This window comes from Leptonychotes weddellii, chromosome 9 (assembly GCF_054177405.1).
Source record: "Leptonychotes weddellii isolate Sample4059 chromosome 9, ASM5417740v2, whole genome shotgun sequence".
Lineage (NCBI taxonomy): Eukaryota > Metazoa > Chordata > Mammalia > Carnivora > Phocidae > Leptonychotes > Leptonychotes weddellii.
Window position 1 is genome coordinate 76,819,016 of NC_138377.1, and position 25,065 is coordinate 76,844,080.

General features: G+C 38.3%; 1 protein-coding gene across 3 annotated transcripts in view; it reads right to left on the reverse strand.

The window, feature by feature from the left end:
* SPG11 (SPG11 vesicle trafficking associated, spatacsin) overlaps positions 1-25,065 on the reverse strand; it is an 81,404-nt gene that overhangs the window by 25,676 nt on the left and 30,663 nt on the right. For all 3 annotated transcript variants that reach the window (XR_014148605.1, XM_081831019.1, XM_081831020.1), the window contains 13 exons: positions 24,518-24,731; positions 21,427-21,630; positions 19,829-19,935; positions 17,629-17,774; positions 16,484-16,645; positions 13,988-14,054; positions 10,941-11,106; positions 9,566-9,771; positions 9,198-9,306; positions 7,862-8,021; positions 7,223-7,495; positions 6,417-6,617; positions 5,484-5,591 (listed from right to left, as the gene is read on the reverse strand). Coding sequence is in view for 2 of the 3 variants with exons in the window: in XM_081831019.1 (XP_081687145.1) it covers positions 5,484-5,591; positions 6,417-6,617; positions 7,223-7,495; positions 7,862-8,021; positions 9,198-9,306; positions 9,566-9,771; positions 10,941-11,106; positions 13,988-14,054; positions 16,484-16,645; positions 17,629-17,774; positions 19,829-19,935; positions 21,427-21,630; positions 24,518-24,731 (2,123 nt within the window). In the remaining variant the exon portion in view is untranslated. The remainder of the gene's footprint in view (positions 1-5,483; positions 5,592-6,416; positions 6,618-7,222; positions 7,496-7,861; positions 8,022-9,197; positions 9,307-9,565; positions 9,772-10,940; positions 11,107-13,987; positions 14,055-16,483; positions 16,646-17,628; positions 17,775-19,828; positions 19,936-21,426; positions 21,631-24,517; positions 24,732-25,065) is intronic.

Below are 25,065 nucleotides of genomic sequence, written 5' to 3' on the forward strand. Positions count from 1 at the left end.
ACCAAAGAAGTAAAAGACTTGTACAGTAAAAATTACAAAATACTGCTGAAATTAAAGACATAAATAAATGCAACTTCCAATTTCATAGGTTGGAAGCCTTAATGTTGTTAAAACAATACTATCCAAAGCGATCTTTGAATTCAACGCAATCCCTATCAAAATCCCAATGATGTGTTTTTACAGAAATAGGAAAACCCATCCTAAAACCATTTGGGATCTTAAGGGACCCTCAATAGCCAAAATAATCTTGAAAAAGAAAAACTCATGTTCCCTGATTTCAAAACTTACTACAAAGCTGTAGTAATCAAACATGTACCATCGGCATAGAGACATAAAGACTAATAGAACAGAAAGTCCAGAAATACACCCTCACATATATGGTCTAATGATTTTTGACAAGGGTGCCAAGACTATTCAATGAGGAAAGGACAATATTTTCAACAAATGGTGCTAGGAAGACTGAATTTCCACATGCAAAAGAATGAAGCTGGACCCTTACCTAACACATACACAAAAATTAACTCAAAATGGGCTAAGAACCGAAATATGAGACCTAACGCAATAAAAACTCTTAGAAGAAAACACAGGACAAAAGCTTCACAACACTAGGTTTGGCAATAAATTCTTGGATAGGACACCAAAGGCACAAGGAACAAGGGAAAAAAATAGGCAAATTGAACTTCATGAACACTTAAAAAAATTGTGCATCTAAAGACACTATCATCAGTAAAAAGGCAGCCCAAAGAGTGGGAGAAATTATGTGCAAATTATATATGATTAATATGTCAATGGGGATTACTTCAATAATATACAAAATTCCTAACAACAACAACAAAATAAACAACAAAATTCAAAAATGGGCAAAGGGCTTAAATAGACATTTCTTCAAAGATGATATACAAATGGCCAATAAGCATGAGAAGATGCTCAACATCATTAATCATTAGGAAAACGCAAATCGAAACTACTATGAGACACTACCTCATACCCATTAGGATAACTACTATCAAAAAAACAGAAAACCATGGGGTGCCTGGCTGGCTGAGTCGGTAGAGCATGCAACTCTTGATCTTGGGGTCTCCATACTGGGTGTAGAGCTTACTTAAAAACAAGTATTGAGGAGGATGTGGAGAGACTGGAACCTTGTATACTGTTGTGGCAAGGTAAAACGGTACGGCCTCTATAGAAAGCAGTATGACAGGTCCTCAAAATATTAAAGATAGAGTTACCATATCATCCAGCAATTCCACTTTGGGGAGGAATACCCAAAAGAACTGAAAGCAGGATCTCGAAGAGATTATTTGTATACCATGTTCACAGTAGCATAATTATATTGTGGAAGCGACCCAAATATTCATGGATAGAGGAATGGATAGCAAAATGTGGCATATACATAAAATGAAATTTTTTTTCATTTTAAAAGTTATTTTTATTGTGGAAAAGATCATATATGCAAAAGCATGCATAAAATATATCTACACTGTTTAAGGAAAAATAAAAACAATTTTGATGCTGAATATACAAGGTGAACAAATGGAACTCTACTAGTAGCTTAGATTACCCCTCCTGGATGACATCACATCCCTACAATCTCCCTCCCAGGAGGAAACGTTATCCTCATTTTTTTTTCCTTTTAATTTTTATTTAAATTCAATTAATTAACATATAATGTATTATTAGTTTCAGAGGTAGAGGTCAGTGACTCATCAGTCTTATATAATGCCCAGTGTTCATTACATCATGTGGCCCTCCTTAATGCCCATCACCCAGTTACTCCGTCCCTCCGCCCACCTCCCGTCCAGCAACCCTCAGGTTCTTTCCTATGATTAAGAGTCTCTTGGGGCGCCTGGGTGGCTCGGTTGGTTAAGCGACTGCCTTCAGCTCGGGTCATGATCCTGGAGTCCCGGGATCGAGTCCCGCATCGGGCTCCCTGCTCGGCGGGGAGTCTGCTTCTCCCTCTGACCCTCCCCCCTCTCATGTGCTCTCTCATTCTCTCTCTCCCAAATAAATAAAATCTTAAAAAAAAAAAAAAGTCTCTTATGGTTTGTCTCCCTCTCTGGTTTCATCTTGTTTTATTTTTTCCTCTCTTCCCCTATGATCCTCTGTTTTGTTTCTTAATATGAGTGAGATCATGTGATAATTGTCTTTCTCTGATTGACTTATTTTGCTTAGTATAATACTCTCTAGTTCCAACCACGTCACTGCAAATGGCAAGATTTCACTTTTGATGGCTGAGTAGTATTCCACTGAATATATATACCACATCTTCTTTATCTATTCATCTGTCGATGGACATCTGCACTCTTTCCATAGTTTGGCTATTGTGGACATTGCTGCTATAAACATTGGGGTGCATGTGCCCCTTAGGATCATTACATTTGTATCTTTGGGGTAAATATGCAGGAGTGTAATTGTTGGGTTGTATGATAGCTCTATTTTCAATCTTCTGAGGAACCTCCATACTGTTTTCCAGAGTGGCTGCACCAGCTTGCATTCCTACCAACAGTGTAAGAGGGTTCCCCTTTCTCTTCATCCTTGCCAACATCTGTCATTTCCTGACTTGTTCATTTTAGCCATTCTGACTAGTGTGAGGTGGTATCTCATTGAGGTTTTGATTTGTATTTCCCTGATGCCAAATGATGTGGAACACTCTTTCATGTGTCTGTTGGCCATTTGGATGTCTTCTTTGCAGAAATGTCTGTTCATGTCTTCTGCCCATTTCTTGATTGGATTATTTGTTCTTTGGGTGTTGAGTTTGATAAATTCTTTATAGATTTTGGATACTAGCCCTTTATCTGATTAAGACATTTGCAAATATCGGGGCACCTGGGTGGCTCAGTTGTTAAACGTCTGCCTTCGGCTCAGGTCGTGATTCCGGGGTCCTGGGATCGAGCCCCACATCGGGCTTCCTGCTCAGCGGGGAGCCTGCTTCTTCCTCTCCCACTCCCCCTGCTTGTGTTCCCTCTCTTGCTGTCTCTCTCTGTCAAATAAATAAATAAAATCTTAAAAAAAAAAAAAAGACATTTGCAAATATCTTCTCCCATTCTGTAGGTTGTCTTTGGTTTTGTCAACTGTTTCCTTTGCTATGCAAAAGCTTTTTATCTTGATGAAGTCCCAATAGTTTATTTTTGCCTTTTGTTTCCCTTGCCTTTGGAGACGTGTCTAGCAAGAAATTGCTGCGGCCGAGGTCGAAGAGGTTTCTGCCTGTGTTCTTCTCTAGGATTTTGATAGATTGCTGTCTCACGTTTAGGTCTTTCATCCATTTTGAGTCTATTTTTGTGTATGGTGTAAGGAAATGGTCCAGTTTCATTCTTCTCCATGGGGCTGTCCAATTTTCCCAACACCATTTGTTGAAGAGACTGTCTTTTATACTACTGGATATTCTTTCCTACTTTGTCGAAGATTAGTTGACCATAGAGTTGAGGGTCCATTCCTGGGTTCTCTATTCTGTTCCACTGATCTGTGTGTCTGTTTTTGTGCCAGCACCATACTGTCTTGATGATCACAGCTTTGTAATATAGCTTGAAGTCCGGAATTGTGATGCCACCAGCTTTGCTTTTCTTTTTCAACATTCCTTTTGCTATTCAGGGTCTTTTCTGTTTCCATACAAATTTTAGGATTATTTGTTCCAGCTCTGTGAAAAATGTTGATGGTGTTTTGATAGGGATTGCACTGAATGTATAGATTACTCTAGGTAGCATAAGCATTTTAACAATATTTGTTCTTCCCATCCATGAGCATGTAATGTTTTTCCATTTCTTTGTGTCTTCCTCAGTTTCTTTCATGAGTGTTCTATAGTTTTCAGAGTATAGATCCTTTGCCTCTTTGGTTAGGTTTATTCCCAGATATCTTACAGTTTTTGGTGCAATTGTAAATGGGACTGACTCCTTAATTTCTCTTTCTTCTGTCTCATTGTTAGTGTATAAAAAGGCAACTGATTTCTGTGCATTGATTTTACATCCTGACATTTTGCTTAATTCCTATATGAGTTCTAGCAATTTTGGGGTGGAGTCTTTTGGGTTTTTCACAGAGAGTATCATGTCATCGGCGAAGAGTGAGAGTTTGACTTCTTCTTTGCCGATTTGAATGCCAAAATTTTATTTCTTTATGTTGTCTGACTACTAAGGCCAGGGCTTCTAGTTCTATGTTGAACAACAGTGAGGAGAGTGGACATCCCTGCCGTGTTCCTGACCTTAGGGGAAAGGCTCTGTTTTTCCCCAACATACAATGGAATTTTATTCAGCATTTAAAAGGAAGGAAATTCTGCATTCTATATGGATGAAACTTGATACTATGCTAAGTGAAATAAACCATTCATAAAAAGACAAATATTGTATGATCCCACTTATATGAGGTACTTAAAGTAGCCAAATCATAAAGACAAAAAAGCAGAATTGTGATTGCCAGGGGCTGGGAATAAAGGAGTTCTTGTTTCATGGGTATAGAGTTTCGGTTTTACAACATGAAAAGGGTGAGGGGGATGGATAGTGGTAATGGTCACACAACAATGGGAATGTATTTAACACCACTGAACTGCACACTTAATGGTTAAAATGGTAAATGGTATGTGTATTTTGCTCCAAAAAATAATTAACAACTCAAAAGAAAGAAAAGAAATCTGGTAGAGCCCCAACCATGGAGAGTGACAAACTAAGGAAATTAACATTCCTATTTGCTGTGATTTTGGAACCTCAGGCATATTTGAATAACTGATGCAATATTTTCAAATAATGTAACTTTTAAACCTTCCTTCTGGTTACTGATTGAGAGCAAAAGCCTATACTAAGGTTCCACTGTGATGTGTTTGTTGGGTAGAACCAGTATATAGTTTTGTCTCATTTATCACAGAGTTCTTGTGGGGTCAAAAAAGCAAAAGTGCTAAAACCCCAAGCAGGACTAAGGCACATTTTTCTTCTTTCCTTATGACTTTCTCTTTTCTTCCATAGGGTTAATTAGCTTCACATGATAAATAGGCCTGAAACAAGCACTAAATAGGTACAGCCTGAAATTGACCACATGGCTCAGCATCATTTGGACAGGGACCATGAGGACTGTTGATGAAAAAATCCATTACTGTCGGTCACAGTGAATAACACAGTATTAAACACCTTTCACACTCAATACTGTTGGAGTTATCTTAGAGTGGCAAAATGTGGCCCATGAACCACCACACTCCTCTTGAGCATCCATAGCAGGTCCTGTTAATCCCTTTCCCACTGAGCTTGGCTGCAGCTCAGGACGCTGATCAGAATTAGCACATTAGATGAAACTTCTCTGTCATGCCTGGCAACTGAGGTGTATATAGGCAAGGCCACTGTAACTCCTGTCCTGTCTCCCCACCTCTGGAACAGTACAAATGAGTTAGTTTGAATTATGCCACATATCAGCTACTCGCCTGCTGTCATAGCCTGACTACTAGCAGGTAACAGGCCACTCGAACCAATTTCAGATCAGTGACAAAGAGCAGTAGGGTTCCAACTTACAGTTTCAAAGCTCTTTTGGAACTCCAGAAGTTTCGCTTCAGCTTCCTTATAATTCTTGAAGAACATACACAGTTCATACATCTCCATCATCAACAGTAGTGGGGAATCCTTTGAGGAAGAGTTTGGATGAAATTACAAATCGTGAAGTCAATCAATAGTATTTTCTCCATGAAAAATGACAATATAAGAAGTTAAAGAAGAGTTTGGATGAAATTACAAATCGTGAAGTCAATCAATAGTATTTTCTCAATGAAAAATGACAATATAAGAAGTTAAAGACATAAGTACTACTAATAACAGTTTCATAGAATTAAATCATATCTGTTAAAAAGAAAGGAGGTTAAATTTATATTTCTTTTACCTTTTAGAAAAAAGATATTCAGGCCAGGTATACCTACTCAACAGTCTGTTTTCTGTCTGTTCTGTACTTGGTCCACTGCCCAAGAGCTGGAGACATTCCACTAGATGGTGCTAGGTACGGTACCTCTACATACACTCCTGGAAAATGGGCTCCATTGAGCTGCCAACCTACTGCTGTCTGTGGCATTTCTATCATTTTGGTGGGAGCTTTTCAGTCAGAAGACAGGAATTTTGGAATGAGAAAGTATAGATCTGAACTATAAACACACTACTTACTAAAGTACTTTGAGACCCTGGGCATGTTACTTAAATTCTGTGAGCCTGAGTTTATTACTCTAAAATGAGGATACTACCACTTCATAACATCCTCATATAATATTATCTTTCAATAGGATTATTGTGAGAACTGATGAAAATAATATATATAAAGTTCTTTGCTAAATAAATGGTAGTTCTGTTATCATTATTTGTTGTTGGCTAAAAAAAACAGATAAAAACAACTGAAAAAGTCAATGGGGATATTCTGAAGTAACCCTTTTAGATACAGGAATGACATGAAGTGACTATCACTACCTTAAAGAAAAGTTGGAAACCTCTGATGAGAGTTTTGCTCTTCTGCTTTGTTAATAATGTTCTCCAGATGACTGAGAGGTCTTGAAGGTCCCACGTGTATTCTTCCATTGAGCCCCGAATGTGTTCTGTTGCTTCAGCTGCAACACTGTCCTCCACAGACGTGATGATCCAAACACAGAGACAAGGAACAGTACTGGCATCCTACCACAGGATGAAAACTTTTCAAAATAAAATAACGTTTGTGTCTGGATTACCTGACAGAGGGACTTGGGGGCTCCCAGCAATGCTACAAACATGGGTAGAGAGTTCCTGTTTAGAACAAGTTACCTCAATAAATTGGTTAAACTAGCCTGAAAAGCCTCCAAACATGGAATAAACTCTAATGAACAACCAAGGGACTATTATAAACTGTTCTGTAGAGTGTAACCTATCAAAAGACCAAGAGACTGAGCGGAAGTTGCAGAAGTACTAAGAAAACAAGACTGGCTTCCACAGAAATGCTGATCAAGGTACTGTCTAGAGCATCCCACTTCTCTGCTCAAGAGTCAGGGTCCTTTCTCTATGACTGCCAACCAGAAACCAAGGCTCGGACCACTTAAGTTACGGAATATTAAGGTAAAAGAAGTATACTAGATAGCCCGGAGCCTAAGCTGGAAAAGCACAAAAGTTACAGTGACCTTGAAAACATGGCAGAGCCTCACTGTCATCATCACCCCACTTCCTCTCTGATTATCAGCCTTCCCTGACCCTTTCCATTGTTTCTATTGCTCTATGGGTCCTTAATTTAGGCTTCTCATTATCCTCACCTGGAGACATGAGGCCAGGACACTAAGGATAGGGGCTTGTTGTTTCACTGCTTCAGCTAGGAGCCAGCACCAGGAGTTTGGCTCCTCTGAGCACTGGAGCAGAACTTCAAAAAAATCAGCCATCTCTTCTTTGTTTCTCTGGAGTTCCTGGGGGGCCCTGCTACAGACTTGATCACTGTCCATTCTGGAGTTAGACACTGAGGTCAAGTTCTCAAAAGCCAGTCTTAAGTGGTCTTGAAGGACAGGACTGAAATACTGAAGAAGAGATTTCACCTAGAAAACATATTAGATGATAAAGACCAATTTCATCTAGAGCTGAAAAATGTTAGAGAAAAGCAGAGGCAAAATTGTTCTTTCTCACCCTGAACTGTGTGTGTGGGAAGTGACCATATCATTTTACAAAGTTATTTGTTGCTTTGGAGTGAATTTCCATATTTAATCTGGAGTCACAAAAACTCTTCCTTCAGCTTTTTAGTACTAATGACTAATCCTGTCTGATGCCAACCCACCGAAATCTTAGTAAAAACAGTAGTATCATAGCAAACAAAAGCCTAGGTATACACAACAGAAAGAACACTATTTGTCCTCCCAGAAGTCTTCCAATTTCCTCTGCTTGAATGGCAACAAATGGTGGCTTACCTCCTCTGGGTGATAGTTATGGAGTTGGCTGTGAATAATGAACTGTAACCAATCGTTTGCTTTGGCACATTCTCTGAGGTAAGACGTGCTCAGTTTCACATTGTGAAGCCTGCAGAACTGTACTGCTAATGCCCACTGGCTGCTAGATTCACTAGATAACCTGTAATTGGAAGTTGGGGCAGTAGAGAAAAAAAAATTGTTAAAATATAGCTTTAGTTTAAATGGAAAATTAGTAAAAATTAAACAAATTTAACTGCAGCATATTCTCTAAAAACCTTTCAACAAATACCAAATGTTTATTAGGCTGCTTTGGAAAATAAAGAAAAAAGAGGGCTCTTGCATCCACAATGGATAAAAGCTTTCTTAGCATACTGGCAGAATGCATTCCTTTTATCAACCAAGTATCTATCCATAGATAGATTATACTAGCTATATACCGTCCTTAGGAGAATTGAGTAAATAGTCACTCAAGAAATTTCCTGAGTGCTTAATTGTTTTGCATGATTCAATTTAGAGTATCAGAGCCCAGACAGGTGCTTGGGCTTCCTCAGTTAGGGGGGAGTACTTGTTCCTGCTCATAGCCGGAAACTGTTGAGAACAGAGTCACTGATAGCAGGTACAAGAGAATGGTGCATTCCCAGGGTCTGGGGTGGCTAGGTCACCCCAGGTGGCATAGCACAGAGGAAAGATGGCATAAATGTGTAAGTAGAGGGGTTTTTGTGGAAAGATGGTTACCTCAACTTTCATTATCAACTAATACATATTAGCAAGAGAAAATTAAGGAACTCACTTAAAATCAAATTTTATGAGATCCATATCCCACCTCTTCTCTTTTTTTTTTTTTTTTTTCATAGAGAGAGAGCAAGGGAGGACAGAAGAGAGAATCTTAAGCAGGCTCCATGCCCAGCGCAGAGCCTGATTCAGGGTTCGATCTCACAACCCTGAGATCATGACCTGAGCCAAAATCAAGGGTCAGAGGCTTAACCGACTGAGCCACCCAGGTGCCCCCATCCCATATCTTCTTAAATGATTTCAACATGTAACACATAAGAGACTTCTCTGACCAGCAGGGCAGTGGAGGAGACAGAGCTCTTCTCTATCTCTTGGAAACTCTATCTCTAAAGAGTGAATAATTAGCTGCACCCTCCCTTTACTGATGGCAAGAAGCAATTAAAACCCACTGTCCATTCACTGAGTGTCTGCTATACGCTGGCTGAGTAAGAAGGCCTGAAGGGATTGGTAAAAACATCTGAGGTGTTGGAAGAAAGACTAGGCAAATACAGATTGGAAGAATAAAGCTTGCTGGAAAAGAGAATGAGGCTGCAATTCAACAAACCTCTTTATTTCCTGCTGCTGAATGCTGTTCCATATACCTTCTTCTAAGAGGATAAGCAATTCCTCTATGGTGGCCTTTTCACCCACAGCCAGTTTAGACAGTTTTTCAGCTGTAAGAAATACAAACAATAAAAACTGGTCAAGAGAAAGGGTCAGGAACTCTTCTGTTTGAAGAGTGTGGCCCAGGGCCATTTCAGAAGCTAATTAAAGGGCCCAAGAAAGTGAGATAAAGTGCAAACATTCTACAGGAAAAAGATGAAGCAGGAACATAATTATTTCCTGCCCCAACCACTCACAATTCGATGCTTTAGCCCTATTCATCCCTTGTCCTCTAAACAAAACAAACCCCAGATGGAGAAGGTACTGTACCTAGAGACTCTCTGATACAGCTGTACTGAGCATCTTCGTTTCTACACTTGTAGCTCAAAATGATATTGGCCACTTTCATATCAACTCTGAGCTTGAGGCTGTCGAGGCCAAGCAGTTCTAAGAAACAAACACAGGCAGCTCCTACTGAAGGTATGTAGAAGGAGGAGAGCCCTAAAACATAGGCTTCATTGCCTACTTGCTGGATCCTGAAAAAGGAATCAAAATCACATCAGAAAACTGTTTCTCACCAGGAAAAGGAGATGGAATTACATAGTGATACATGGAGTGTCAGACACCTGTGATTTTTAGCTTCCTCCCCCTTCCCGTTTTGGGCCCCTGCACACATCCATTTAGGTTCTTGGTAGTTTTTCGTTGTCTCCATAGCCCCCCATTCCCTTATATTTAACTTTCTCCTAAAACACCTACTCATAGGCCAAATTATTCTTGCTTCCAACTATATCCAGGGAACACAGAACAGAATTACAGAAAGACTGCCAAATTGTGATCCTATCAATTATGAGTATATATGCAAACTACCAAGAAAATTAATGCTAATTAAAGTTTGACATCACATAAGTAGTTTTATATGCATAGACATATTTCAAGGAAAGATGCACAAGAAATTAGCCATGTTTATTTACTATGCAGAATGAAGATAGGAGACTCAGGGACTTTTTATCTTTCATTTTTCACCCTTCTGAATTACTTGAATATTTTATCACTAAAATGCATTACGTTGTTAACTATGAAACAAACCAATAAAGTAAATCTATATTTAGGTGACTATATCTAATACTCCTCCCAATTCTGTGATTTATAAAAGTGAATTATAAAAAATGAGTTATCTTAAATACAGAATTCACATCTTATTATACAATTCCCTCTTAAGAATAATTACTAATATTTGGCAAGCTCCTGGGTTATTTTAAAAAAAACAACAGAATTTTAAAAGATATAAATACTATTTTTAATATTATCTTTTTTTAAAAATTTTCTTTATTATTTATATGAGAGAGAGACAGAGATAGTGAGAGAAAGCATGAGCAGGGAGGTGGAGAAGCAGGCTCCCTGATGAGCAGGGAGCCCGACACAGGGCTCGATCCCAGGACTCTGGGATCACAACCTGAACTGAAGGCAGGTGCTTAACCGACTGAACCACCCAGGTACCCCTTAATGTTATCTTTATTATCTTTTTCCCATTAACAAAAGACACACTAAATCCCCCAAACTTGGGATATACAGAAACGCACAGAGGAAGGGGAAAAAAAAAAAAAGACGACCAAATTACTAGCCTGATATAACTACTTTTCAAATGTATATGTAAAATACAGAGATGTCTTTTATTAAGAGTATAAATTATGTTTTAAATACTCACAGCTGCTTGGGAGTCTTGCTCTTGGTTAATTCCTGGACCAGAAAAGTACCAAATGCACATGATGGCCGGCCATGTTGTAAATAATATGCAAAATTCAGACGTTCCACTATAGCATATTTATTAACTAGGTCAGGGCTAGAAAAATGTGGTAGATGACTCACTGCGTCTGGGGGGAAAGTGAAGCAATATTAATCCTCTGTACCTCACCATGATTAATTGCAAATCTGCACGTGGAAAACTTAACTCTGCAATGGTGAAAGAAAACCAGCTGTAGGACACTTGGGTGGCTCAGATGGTTACGTGCCTGACTCTTGATTTTGGCTCAGAGCATGATCTCCGGGTCATGATATCAAGCCCCATGTTGGGCTCCATGCTCAGGGGGGATCTGGCTGAAATTCATTTTCTCCCTCTCCCTCTGCCCCTCCCCCAGCTTGCACAGGCATTCTCTAATAAGTCTTAAAAAAAGAAAAAAAACAGTTGCTATAGTCATTTTGTACCACTGTGCATTACTAGGAACCACCAAAATGTAATAGTTCATTTTAATGTGTAGAAGTAGCCCATTTTAAAAAAAAATTTATTTATTTTAGAGAGAGAGAGAGCATACATGGGGGGGGGAAGGGCAGAGAGAGAGGGAGAGAGAGAATCTCAAGCAGACTCCCCTCTGAATGGGGAGCCCAACACAAGGCTCAAACCCACAACACTGAAATCATGACCTGAGCTGAAATCAAGAGTCAGCTGCTTAACTGAATGAGCCACCCAGGTGCCCCAGCCCCCCATATTATACAAAAATATGTATCCAAGAAGCTGCATAAAAACTTATAAATTATGCTTCTTCCTCAACTTGTTATTTTAGATGTCTTAATTCTGTATTTGATGATCCTTTAAGTCACAATGGCAATAATCCTTTAGCTATAACATCTCTGCTAAGGATCTGCAAGAGGAGCTTTTTAATTTATTCATGGAGCTCATTACACAATGAAATCCCTTCTTAACATTTTTATGAGTCCTCTATACACCAAGGCCAACTCCCTATACCTTTCTCCAATACACAGTGTAAGAACATCCTTTTCTCCATATTAATGCCCTCCTCAATTTCCTTTTGTTATCATTATACTTTCTGATGTATTCAGAGCACCTTATTATCTATATGATGGTACCACCGTTCTCAGGCCAGCAGAGTAGCTCAGTTTAAAGTTCCTCTGTGCCCATAAAAATAGCAGAAGATATTTGGATGTGATAAGTTAGTATGCAAGAACTCCTCCTGTTAGACAAGCCCTAATCTTTAATCGCCTCTTAACCACTTACTACCTATTAAAAAAAAAAAAAAAAAGAAGTAACATTTTGAACTGTTAAGGAACAAGTTCTGGAAAACAGTGCATCTGCTTTTATTTTCAAAGTTCAAAGCTTATTTCTGAAAAAAAGTTTCATTCTCCTGTGGCATTCCAAGGACTTTTTATATTGTGACTTGGCTCTTTAAAAAAAAAAAAAAAGACAAAGAGTTGAGAGGCATCTGTCAACTTTCCAAGCTATTACTTAAAAGTACACCCCCTTTGAGGCTAAAAAAAAATTGTCACATGCCTTATCTATATTCTTTGTGAGATCACAGTGACTTTGGTAACTTATTACATATAAAACTGTTCATTCATTCATTAAATATTTGCTGAGTACATGTATATAGCACTGTCTGGCGCCAAATGAGCTAACTTGAGTTTTTAATCCAAGTAAGACCCTGATTTTTTAGCAGCTGGGGGCTAGTACGGAGAGCACGTATAAGAGAAAATTCTACACAAAGGGAAATTTTTCTCCTGTCTGTCACAGAAGCCAAGTCACCTCACAGTCACCCTACATCTCTTTTCAATGGTAAGATCATATGAAAAAAGAAGCAAATATTCTAATTAAAGCCAATTCTCCAATTTTATAAATCCACATTATGTTTTCATAATTGTTTCATTTACTTTGTGCTTTATTTCCTCAAATATGTTTTAAACTTCTTAACACCAGGCAGGGAATACATCTTCAACTTCCTCTCTGTTCCCCTCATGTACCTAGTACAGTGCTCATTTTCCACAAAGGGGTCAGGACTCTAGCTAAGTGTTGGAGTTGGAGGCATTAAAACAGGGCAGGGGATTCGGTCTACACTCTAGTAGTAAGTTCCCAGAGATTAATTAGAGTATTTTCACTTGAAAATGCAATACGTACTACTTTATTCAGCCCTCAACGAATATTTATTGAACATCTACTATAGGCTGGGAACTTGCACTGAGCCTTGGGCACTAGGTAAATTAGATCTATTGAAATTTGGACTTACAAAACCGACACATTAGAAAATTCATTTTTATGCACGTCAGTAAATATTTACAGCGTATACATGCTAAGTGCTCATCTGAAGCCTACTTCAGAGTAATTTCACAGCAGAGGCACCGCAGGTACCAGGCTATTAAAGGCTAACTCTAAATTTAAAAGTAAAAAAAGTAGAGTTTAAGAATGGCATTTAAAAAAAAAAAATCAGAGAAAGGCTTATGGCCTAAAGAGAACAGCAGTGTGTATGCGTCTGGTGCTCACCATGTTCCAGGAACTGCAAGAGCTTTTTAAATGCCTTGTCTCCTTTCATTCTCAGGTAATATGTGAGGTGGGCACTGTTATTAACCTTATTTTATAGGAAATTGAAGAGAGGGTAAATCACTTACCCAAGGTCATACAGCTATTTCATGGTCGGGCCAGGATTTGTCTAAGGCCTACAGCTATGCTCTTAACCTTTATTAATACTATACTGCAAACAAACAGGGATTTGGGGAAAGGGAGAAATTTAAGCAGATAGGTACAGCTTACATTTCCCAGCAAGAATAGCACTAGTGACGTACTATAATTACTTTTAACTCACAACACGTTTTCAATTCAGTCTCCTAGAAAATGTTTTCCATTGGAATGCATCTTCATTTTTGAAATGGAAAGCAGTGAAAAAAACTGGATTGGCTTTACATAAATTAACTTCTACCGTCAACACTGCTGAAATACTTCTAAAGCCCTAGGTACCTGGAATGACTTACCTCCTACAGCCAGTGTGTTGGCAGACTGCCAGCCAAACAATCTGCTAGGGTCAAAGGGCAACAGTGACTGAAAAAGCGGAAAAGTCAGAGTTAAAAGTTAAGTGATTCTAAAGTAAGTAAACAAAGTTATATGAAAAGACTTCACAAGTGTCCGCTTCCCTTCTCCAACCTTATCTTTCTGGACTTAAATTCCGAGCGCAGCTTAAAAAGAAAAAGAATACATGAGACACTTTCCTATGTTAATAAAAATAGAGCCAGCTATGTTCCTTTTAAAGACTTTTCTTGGGGCGCCTGGGTGGCTCAGTTGTTAAGCGTCTGCCTTCCACTCAGGTCATGATCCCGGGGTCCTGGGATCGAGCCCTGCGTCAGGCTCCCTGCTCCATGGGAAGCCTGCTTCTCCCTCTCCCACTCCCCCTGCTTGTGTTCCCTCTCTTGCTGTCTCTCTGTCAAATAAATAAAATAAAATCTTTAAAAAAAATAAAGACTCTTCTCACTTCAAACTCACTGCAAAGTACACTCTCTTTTGGTTGAAGCATCATCAATTATAATGTAACATGGACTTTTGAAATGCTTTTGGAATCCAAACCCAAGAGGACTAAGAGGCTAGATAATGGTACCATGTAAACAGGACAAGGTGAGCTAAGGCTGGTCCAGAAAGGGAATAGGGAGACAAGTAGATCAAAGGTTAGAGGAATGTGATGAACAAATCACCACCACCAAAAAAGAAAAGAGTGGAGTAAGCTTAAGCCAGTCAGAAAAGGTTTGAAAGCAGGGAGCCATGGCTGTTTGAAATTTGTCTAGGCCAAAGATGTAGCAAAGACTATAAACACGTGGTAGGAAAGATAAAGGAGAAAATTTTAAAAACCTTTAAGTCACGATTTGGGTGGCTAAGGAAAGTGCAGCTTTGATTTAAAATCATGGGAGAATTTGGGCGCCTGGGTGGCTCAGTCGGTTGAGCAACTGCCTTCAGCTCAGGTCATGATCCCAGGGTCCTGGGATCGAGCCCCGCATCGGGCTCCCTGCTCTGCGGGGAGCCTGCTTCTCCCTCTCCCACTCCCCCTGCTTGTGTTCCCTCTCTCGCTGTGTCTCTCTCTGTCAAATAAATAAATAAAATCTTTAAAAAAAAAAAAATCATGGGAGAATTTATGGTCTATTAAGGAAGGACTACTTTTCGTAAAGTAACAGGACTAAAACTGCATGAGTCAACTTGAAAACAGAACAAAGAACAACCTGAAATCACTTATGTTTTAGGCTGATTGAATAGGTAGTAAAACTATGTTTTTGTACAATCCACTTATACATAGTTTACAGCGGTGCTACTGATCTGCAATGAGATGAGAAACTTGCGATAAATTTAAATGCAGCTAACTACTTCCTGCTTCCAAAGTGTCTTGCTAAATTCTCTCTCTCTCTCTCTCTCTCACTCACACACACACACACACACACACACAGAAAGCCTGCTGAACTGAACATGACACAGATTTATAGAATAGTCCAAGATCTTAATGTCATCACATACCACCAACAAGCCGTTCATAGCCTGGCAGCCATCTAGGGACCACATTTCTGAGTAGGACTACTCTATAAATTAAGGACTGTACACATTAGAGAGATTTTGTACCTTTATAGATTATAGAGCTTATGTTGAATTTAAGGACACTGTGGGAATATGTGCACCCAGAGAAAAAAAGCAAAAGCCCTTTGAGACGAGAAATGAACAAAAGAATGTGTTCATCATGGAGGATCTGAGTAGGTTTCAGGGAACCTGAATTCCTCTGAAATAGAAGCAAAATTAAACACGTATGTGCAGTTTTTCTGGGTAGAAGACTCCTAACTTGCTCATATTCTTAAAGAGATCTCTGTCCTGAAAAAGGTTAAGAAGCACTGATTTAAATAAACAAACAGCCCTAATCATTGAGGAGAGAGAGAGAAGTTATCAGGAGTAGAATGAAGTGGCTTTTGAGGAAGGCAGCAGACAAGCAAGCTGGCCAACTGTCCGTCTGCTCAGATCCATTCCCACCTTTCTCTCCTGTTCTGCAGAGAACTGCATTTCCCAAGCGCCTCTGCCCTTTGGCTACCAGACAGGTTTTGCCAAGAGAGACAACATGGGAGATTAAAGGTGGGAAGAGGGAAGAAACCAGGATATTTTCCTCCTCCTTTGTTTTCTGGGGTATCTCCTCCAAGGTTCCAGCTCTACCCTCCACGTTCCCCGCTCAGGGGAACAGGCAGCCTGGCTGTGAGTTCAGTTGTTCCCAGGGACGGGCCCGGCCTCTGGGTTCTGCTAACACTACTTTCTTGCACCGTTCTTGCAGCGTTAGGGGTGTTGGTGGCTTCCTTGTCAGTTTTTGACTTGTCTCACCATCACATGTTTGGATTCCCCATTCTGCTATGACTGTGTAAGTAATTACCTATGTTAAAATGTCCTCCATGCTACAGACCCAGAGGGCGTTTCAGTTTTCCTGGCTGACCCCTGACTGACACTCCTCAATACCGTACCTGAATAAGGTGGTAAAGCGTAATATCGGGTGGCAGGACATTAGAGGCAGTGTATTGTGGGAAGAGAGCAGTTTTTAGCTTGGGATAAGGAGTTAATGCCATCTTCAGTAACTGGGGATCTACTTTCTTCAAACAGGTCTCATTTTCATCATTCTGAACAACCTAAATAAAAAGATCACATGATACAGAGTAAGGTTTTTCTCTTCTCCAAATTTAAGTCTTTTTTTCACAAGAGTGAAACAAGATTAGCTTGAAAAACTACATGGTAGTGAAGAAAACACTGGTCAAGGAGTCACAAGCCAATAGTTTTAGTTCTGGTTCTAAGAAAAACTAGCTGGTGACCTTGGGCCAGATATTTAACAGCAGGCCTCAGTTTCCTATAAAATTAGGAGGTTCAACTAGATCAGTGGTTTTCAAACTACATGTGAAAATATTGTTTGAAAAAAGTCTCTGCTACTGAAGTATTTAAAATATTTAAATAGTAAGTAAATGTCTTTAAAGGGAAAAAAACTACTAGACTAGATGACTCCTACCTAGGTCCTTCTCCCTCAGTTCTCAAGTTATTCTAAGACTAATTTCTGACAGGTGATTAAAAACAGAGGCATAACCATATCAATTAAAATATATTGCAATAATCTGGAAGAGGTGGTATTATATTATTATCAGTAAGAAGCTTTTAAAGATTTTTATTAAACTGCATTCTTCAGTTTCCTGTAATGAGGCATACTATGTACTTTCAAAAAAGCAGAGATGGGCAAGTTTCCACTGGGTCCCTCAGAAGAGTTTATATGGATAGCTAAAAATTATGATTTCCTTTTTGCCTATTAATTCCCAAGCCACACATCTAAAGTATAGTTACTCCCAGGAGCAATCAGATCCTGATTCTATCCTGAAAACAAACCTGAAGTTTAGAAAACAAAGGTAAAAAAAAAAATCTCTATACCACATATTAGTTCCCTTCCAACTTAAGTGAATATAGTACAAAATTTAAAACTTCATCCTTGTTTTATGCCCTTGAATAAAATGAAATACTTATGTAAGTGGTTGTATGTGAATATCAAAGGAGTCTAGAAAATCCACGGATATTTCCACTAAATTTACAATCAGTCCTATTTTACCATAATAGGTAAAAGTGCTACCCATACCTGGCTGACACCCCCAGGGGCATACATTGTCGTAGCAAGGGCCAGGAGGGTATGTCCTTCCAATAGCATACTGCTTATACTGGCCTGGTTGCTGGGAATCAGTATCTGAGCATTTGCAAGGCTAGCCTGGAAGATCAGTTTGGGATCTGAAAAATAAAAGAGTAGGTTTTTCTCCTTAAGAGAAAGAATTACATAATTCTGAGGAAGAAAATTTTTAACTCTATCCACAGTAAGAGGTACTTTCTAAGATGAAAAGCAACTGGAAAACATCATAAAGGGAAAAAAATGAAAGATTTGTCCACATAAAGTAAAAACTTCTATTCAGACAATTGAGACAAACAAGTGCTGAAACGGACAAACAGAAGAAAACTGAAAGGTAATAAACTAGGGGGGAAATTTTAACAACAAATTAACAGCAAATGACAACCTAAGGATTAATGTCTTCAGCAAAGAGTTCATACAAATCAATGCCCAAAATACTGACTCTAACAGATAAGGAGACAAATAACCATTTACAAAGGAGGAAATATAAATGTTTGACATATGAAAATATGTAGTTCATTAGCAATAAAGAAATGCAAAATAAAATAATAATCAGATGCCGTATATTCCTTATCAACAAAAATAATCATCCTCAAGCACACAGCTGGTCAGGGCACAAAGAAGTTGGGACTTATGGATAAAATGCTCTAATTCCCCTGAAAAGCAATCTGGCCTTATAGCAAGAACCTTCAAAATGTATATAACCTTTGATCCAGTAATTTCATATCCAGGAATCTATCTGTACTAAGGAAATAATCTGAAACAAAGACAAAAATTTTATATTCAAATATACACAAGACTGTTATTTATGATAGAAAAAAACTGAGAATAGCCTCAGTGTCAAAAGATGAGAGAACAGTATATTAGTTAACAGTACATCCATATGATGAAATATTATGTAGACATAAAATAGTCATTGTCTCTAAGAACACAGGAAAATTCTTATAATTACTATATGAAAAAAGCAATATATAAATACATAGATATTTCTAGTTGTATCCCTAGTACTTAGAGACTGTCACAATGTGGGAGCTTAATAAATATTTGTTGGATGAATGAAATATAATATAGACCAGGCTAAAAAAAAAGTATAGAGAAAGTACCTAGAACAAAATACATTAAAATATATCAAGAGTTGCCTGTGGATGATTATCTACCTAGGCTATCTGCCTGTGGAGTTTTATCTTCTAGATAGTTGTCTGTGGCTTCCAATTTTTCTTTATAATGAACATGTATTATTTTATAATCAGCATCAAAAAAAACCAAAATAAAACATAACAAAAAAACCCAATCCACATTATGAAAAAGTTTTTTATTTGGAAAAAAAACAGGAATTCCATAAAAGATTGGCTGTTGATATTTCTTGCCTCCATAGTGGCTCTGCCTGGCCCCTTTCTGGAGAGAATCTCTGGAATAACACCAGCTAATCCCTCAAGTGGGCGGCGGGGGGGTGGGTGTCCCAGGGCTCTTCTGATTTGAACCGGAGCCAAACTCTCCTTCAGGAGCTCTACTACAGAAGCCACAACAATCCCACACGCACTGTGGACATTTTTCCTCTTCCATATGGAGTTGCTTACTAAAGGATTCAGGGCAGGCACCTGGAAGACAGACCACTTCTTCACAGAAAAAGGGTGTCCATCTACCAGACAGCAGGAATTCAGCCTGTGATAAACTGGTGAGATGAGAGATATCCAAAGACAACCAAGCATGAGGCTGAGGGGGAAGGGCACACACGCACACATGCCATCTGGCTTTTCTTGGCTGGAGAGAGGGAAACATTTTTGGTCTTCCGCTTCTTAAATAAAACTTGAGCCTAGGTTATAGTCAGATATTTGTCTAGAGCCAAGTGATTTATTTAGAACTCACCAATTAAATGCCATTCAACAGACCAGTTATTTAGCAAAAAAAAAAAATTAGAATTTTTAAAAAAAGATTTGATTTATTTTAAAGAGAGAGCAGAGTGGGAAGGGCAGAGGGAGAGGAAGAAAGAATCTCAAGCAGACACTGTTGCTGAGTGCAGAGCCTGACAGGGGGCTCGATCTCTAGACCCTGAGTTCATGACCTGAGCAGAAACGAAGAGTCCGACGCTTAACTGACTGTGCCACCCAGGTGCCCGTAGCCAAAGAAATTTTTGTATTTTAATACAGTACACCCATACCTGTTAAATTACTGGAAACTTGTCGACACTGAACTAAAAATTCAAACCAAGGGTAAGCTTCATGTAGTTCTTTTTTTTCCAAAAAGGGACAATTTGAAGGACTAAGTCTGTATATAAAACAAAAGAACAAATTCTGGTTAACATACAGGATAAGACAATTATAACCATGTTTGCTCAAATGATAATGAGCTTTAAAAAAGGAACTTTGGAATTAAAAGTAAATATAACATTATATACTCCTTGTGCTGTGCTTTATATATTCCATATGATCTGGAAATAGAGAAGAATTCAGAGACAGATAATTTTATTTATAATGTCTTTACTTCCATGATGAAATTTTACCAACCCTATAAGATTAACATACACCTTGTCCTTTCAGATACTTTATATTTTATTGTATTTTTTTTTTAATTTATTTGAGAGAGAGAGAGAGAATGAGTGAGGGGAGGGGCAGAGGGAGAAGCAGACTCCCCGCTGAGCAGGGAGCCCGACGTGGGGCTTGATCCCAGGGCCCTGAGATCATGACCTGAGCCGAAGGCAGACGCTTAACCGATTGAGCCACCCAGGTACCCCCTACTGTATTTTTTTTTAAACATCAAAAACTCTTTAGCATTTTCAAACTTCAGAGGTTTTTGAAAAGTTTTACACACTACAGAGAAGCTAGGACTGAGGAATTCAGTCTCAGAATACATCCTCTGAATATGACTTTTACATCTTCTCTTGCCAGTAGCTTTGGGGAAAAAATTCCTGTGTCTAAATAAGCCTCAATGGTATGAACCGGAAAAACATCATCTGTTTGAATTCCTAGTCTTTAATACACAAAATAAAATAAAAATGTTCTCATTAGCACATTAAGTGTAGGCTCTGCAATAAAACCTAAGCAGAATTAAATCTGGCTGTGCCATTTACTAGAACTGTGCACTTTAAGGCACATAGTCTCTCTCAACACTCCAGTTCCCTCACCTATGGAATGGGAGTAACCACCTCATAGGACTTTTGGGAATATGAGATGAATCAGTGCACATCAAGCACTTACCCTAGTGCCAAGAACACTGCATACTCATATATTAGAGACTACAATTCTTTGTATTACTGACCCAACAGTAATTCACAGTGGCCACATATGATTCTGCAGGTTGATCTTGGGCAGGTACGTACTGATGTATATTCACCTATCTAAATATAAATTGTAGAGCATATCTAACATACCTTGCAGTGGTTATGAATTCAAAATTGTTTAACATTCATTTGTCTGGGAATGAAGGTACCAAAGAACTCCAAGTTAACTTTTAGAATTTTCCCCTCTTTTAAACTTCTATAGCATTTCTTTCATTTTATTCTCTCTAGTTATTTAAAAGGTTAACAGAGATGTTACAGGATTAACATCACCAAAAACACATGATAAGCATTTAGTTGAATGCAGCATTGAACTAAGGTACCAAGTGGTGGAGCTGGCAAGGGAGGTGGGGAGCTACAGCAAAAAGACCAGCATTCTTCAAGTGAATGTTTAGTATTTTCCTAAAAGTCATGTTCAGAAGTAGTATGGAAAGAGGAAACGTGAAGACCTGCTCAAAGACAAATCAGTTCTCAGTACTCACTTGTAACAGTCAAGATAGACATAGAGAAGATACTGCAGACCGTGTTCCAAACAATAGAGAATGAAGTGAGAATGGAAATCCCAACCTTCTTTGGATCTGTAGTTTTGAATGGGGAGAGCATCTTGCATCACACCCCCAATGCGGTTCAGTCTTAGCAGGAAGAGTTCAAAGTCTTCTAGTTCAGACTTAAGAAAAATCCCATTCCTGTTGAGCAGGTTTCAGAGATGGCAAGTTACAAAGTTGCCAGATTCAGAGCAGACCAAACCACTTCCATTGCTGAAGTCTCAACTACTTAAAACTAAGGATTTACAAATTAAGACTGCCAAGTCTCACTCTATAACGATGTTCTGACTATATTTTGCTAGTTTCTGATGAAGGTTCATGCACCATTTTAATATTTAAAGGTAGTAATGACAGTCTAGAGTTATCTTAAATATTTCAAAAACCTAATCTATCTCCTTTTTTTTTTTTTTTTTTTTTTTTGTGGTTTTGACTGGTACTATACAATCCACTTTGGCAACAGTGGTTAGCTCTTGAAGCTAGAGGCTTTAACCACCGAAATTTCCAAAATAGCCTAACAAAATTGTTATAAAAAAAAAAAACCAAAAAACTAAAGCAGAATAATTTAACTAGACCAACTACTAAACAAGAATAGAAATTTGCATTTAAATATTCTTTTTACAAATTTACTGTTAAGTATATGTACCAAAGGAGTATAGAACGCATATAATGTGGCATTTAAAGAAACACTATGTAACCATTACCCAGATAATAGAATATTATATCTGGAAGCCCTTGGTGTATTCCTCCCCCACTGCATGTCCTTTGCTACCCAGAGCTAACCACTATCCTGATTTTAATAACCATTCCCTACTTTTATTCATAGTTTTACCCACTCATATATGCAACCCCAAATAATATATGGTAGGGTGTTGCCTATTTTAAACTTTATATATAAATGGTACATTCTGGATATATTGTTCTTAGTCTTATTTCTTATATTCAACATTGTGTGATTTATCCATGTTGATACCTGCAACTACAGTTTGGTCCTTTTCATTGTTACATAATATTCCACTGTGTGATTATAATACATTTTATTTATCCACTCTCTACGTTTGATGGTCATTACAGGTGCTCCTAGATTTTTGGTAAACCAAATTTCCATTTCCATTTGTGCTTCCTCTTTTGTGAAATGCCTATGTGCTCCGATATCTTTCCCCTCCAGATCCAAGCTCTACTCTTCTCCTGCTCTCTATCCCTGGAGGATCACCTGGACAGAAGACTGTAGTATCCTCAGGCTTCTACTTTGGTTCACCCTATGGGAAATCACCATCAGATGATAAGAGTCAGAAAAAAGAGAGGATGGGGATACCTTGGCTCTCTCTGTGCTGGATGACTGCACGTTGGCTGACACTCTCCACTAGGGAACACAACTTATGCCAGGCAGTTCTCTAGGTCTCGGTAACTATTCTCTTCCTTTACCCCTCTAGGCGTTTAGAAAGCATACCCTAGTCCCAGGGTCATGAAGATATTCTTCTACATCTTCTAAAAGCTTTATAGTTTCACATTGGTCATTTAGATTTTCTACTTGGAATTGATTGTATACATGATAGAAGGCAGAAAGTCCAATTTAATTCCCCCCCCAACATAGCTATCCAGTTATCCCAACCCCCTTTGTCGAAAAACTGTTCTTTGCCCACTGTGCAGCGCCACCTTTGTCATATATAAAGTGAGCAGACATGCAGAAGTTTGTTTCTATGCTCATTAAAAATAAACAGAATAAGGTTTTATATCTGGTAGGGCAAGTTCTTTTTCAGGGCTATTCTTGACCCTCTCCATTTTCATATAAATACTTATAATCACCTTGTCAAAATCCACAAGAAAACCTGCTGGGATTTTTATTGAGATGGCATTATTCTAACGACCAACTTCGGAATCCACGACAGGCTTGTCTTGCTCCACATCCAAAGAGAATGTTTGTGATGTTTCACCATCAAGCATATTGTTAGCTAGAAGATTTTTTTAGATACCTCTTTCAAGTTAAGGAAATTTGTCTATTCTTAGTTTGCTAATATGTACCTTTTATTATTAATTGATGCTGAATTTTATCAAATGCTTTTCTGTACCTAGCAGGGATTTTTTTCCCTTTAATCTGTTGCTATAGATCTCAATTCATTAATGTCATAATTCATGTTAAGTCATACATATACTAGCTTTTTAAGCAATCAAATACTAAGCTACATATTTGATAGGCATTCAAGTTATACGTAATTTTACTTTTGGTAAACAAGAAGAGGATTTAGTGCAGTGGAAAGAACAGCGAATAGAAAGCCAGGGGTAAAAGAACTGAAGTCTGAAAGTAACTGGCTTAGGCAAAGCTCTTCTCTAGATCTCACTCTCCACATCTTCAGGATGGGTAGGGCAATACAGCTATACCTCCCCAATAAGTATAAATATACAATAAAATAAATACACGGGGAATAGCTTTACGAAACTTAAAAATTAACATACATGTTATTGTCTCCTTATATTATTTTTATAGCTTGGGAAGACAGATTAGGTGTAGCTGTATGAGATGTGCTGATATTCAATCATTTTTGACCCACACATATGGCAAGTTCGCACGGTTCAATCTAACAGAATTATTTTTAGCAATGAATTAAAATTTTAAAGTCTCCATCACTTCAAGAGCTACTTCCCCTCACTAATTTCTTAACTGAGCAGTTCTCTTTAGTTCAACCCACATGGAGCATACAGCCGGGAGAAGAGTGGCAGACGTTACTCGACACTAAGGTATCCTCATCTCAGCTCTTGCCACTTAGTCCTTGTCGCTGCACTGACAGCCGACCATTTCTACACCAAAGCACATTTAATGATTTGAGGAAAACCTTCATCTACAATTTGAGAGCCTATTCACTACCACATGATATTAAATGCATGTGATTTTAAAACCTCAATGGATGGTAACACCCTTACAGTTCTGAATACTACGAAATGATGTTGCATTGGATTTATGGCATTTCCGAGCAAAAATTACACCATTATTTTTTATTGCCCTTCCTTGTGTTCATCCCCACAGTGACAATACCTGGCCAGCTGATCTAAAATTTCATTCCTCATGTAGCTGTTGCAGCAAGTATGCCGATCGATAACATCAACAGTCAGAAGGGGCCATCTGTTCTGCTCAAGCGAAGCACAACTGTTCTGAGTCTGAAATTCTCCAATCCACAAGATAATGCTTGACCAGTCATGGCGAGCTGTGACATAGCTCCAGAGGGCTTCAGGAGAATACGATTTGTATTCTGCATTAAGAAGAAAATAACATTAAAAAAAAAAAGAATAAATTACATTTTAAAATAGCAATGAATTATGATTATTGACACAAAACTCAACAATAATTAACTGAATAGATATGATGATCTGCACAAATATTTATGTAACATATGAATTATTCAGGCCCTCTGCTTATTTTACTATTTTCCTCTTTAGTGCTCATTTCATAATACGTCAGCTGCAGGAAGAGCTAAATGTTGTTCTCATTACTACAGTGGTTAAACGAAACTTGGAAATTAGCTGTGTATTTCACTTATCTTTTCAGGCCTCTTCTTCCCTTTTCTTCTCCTTAATATAAATAAA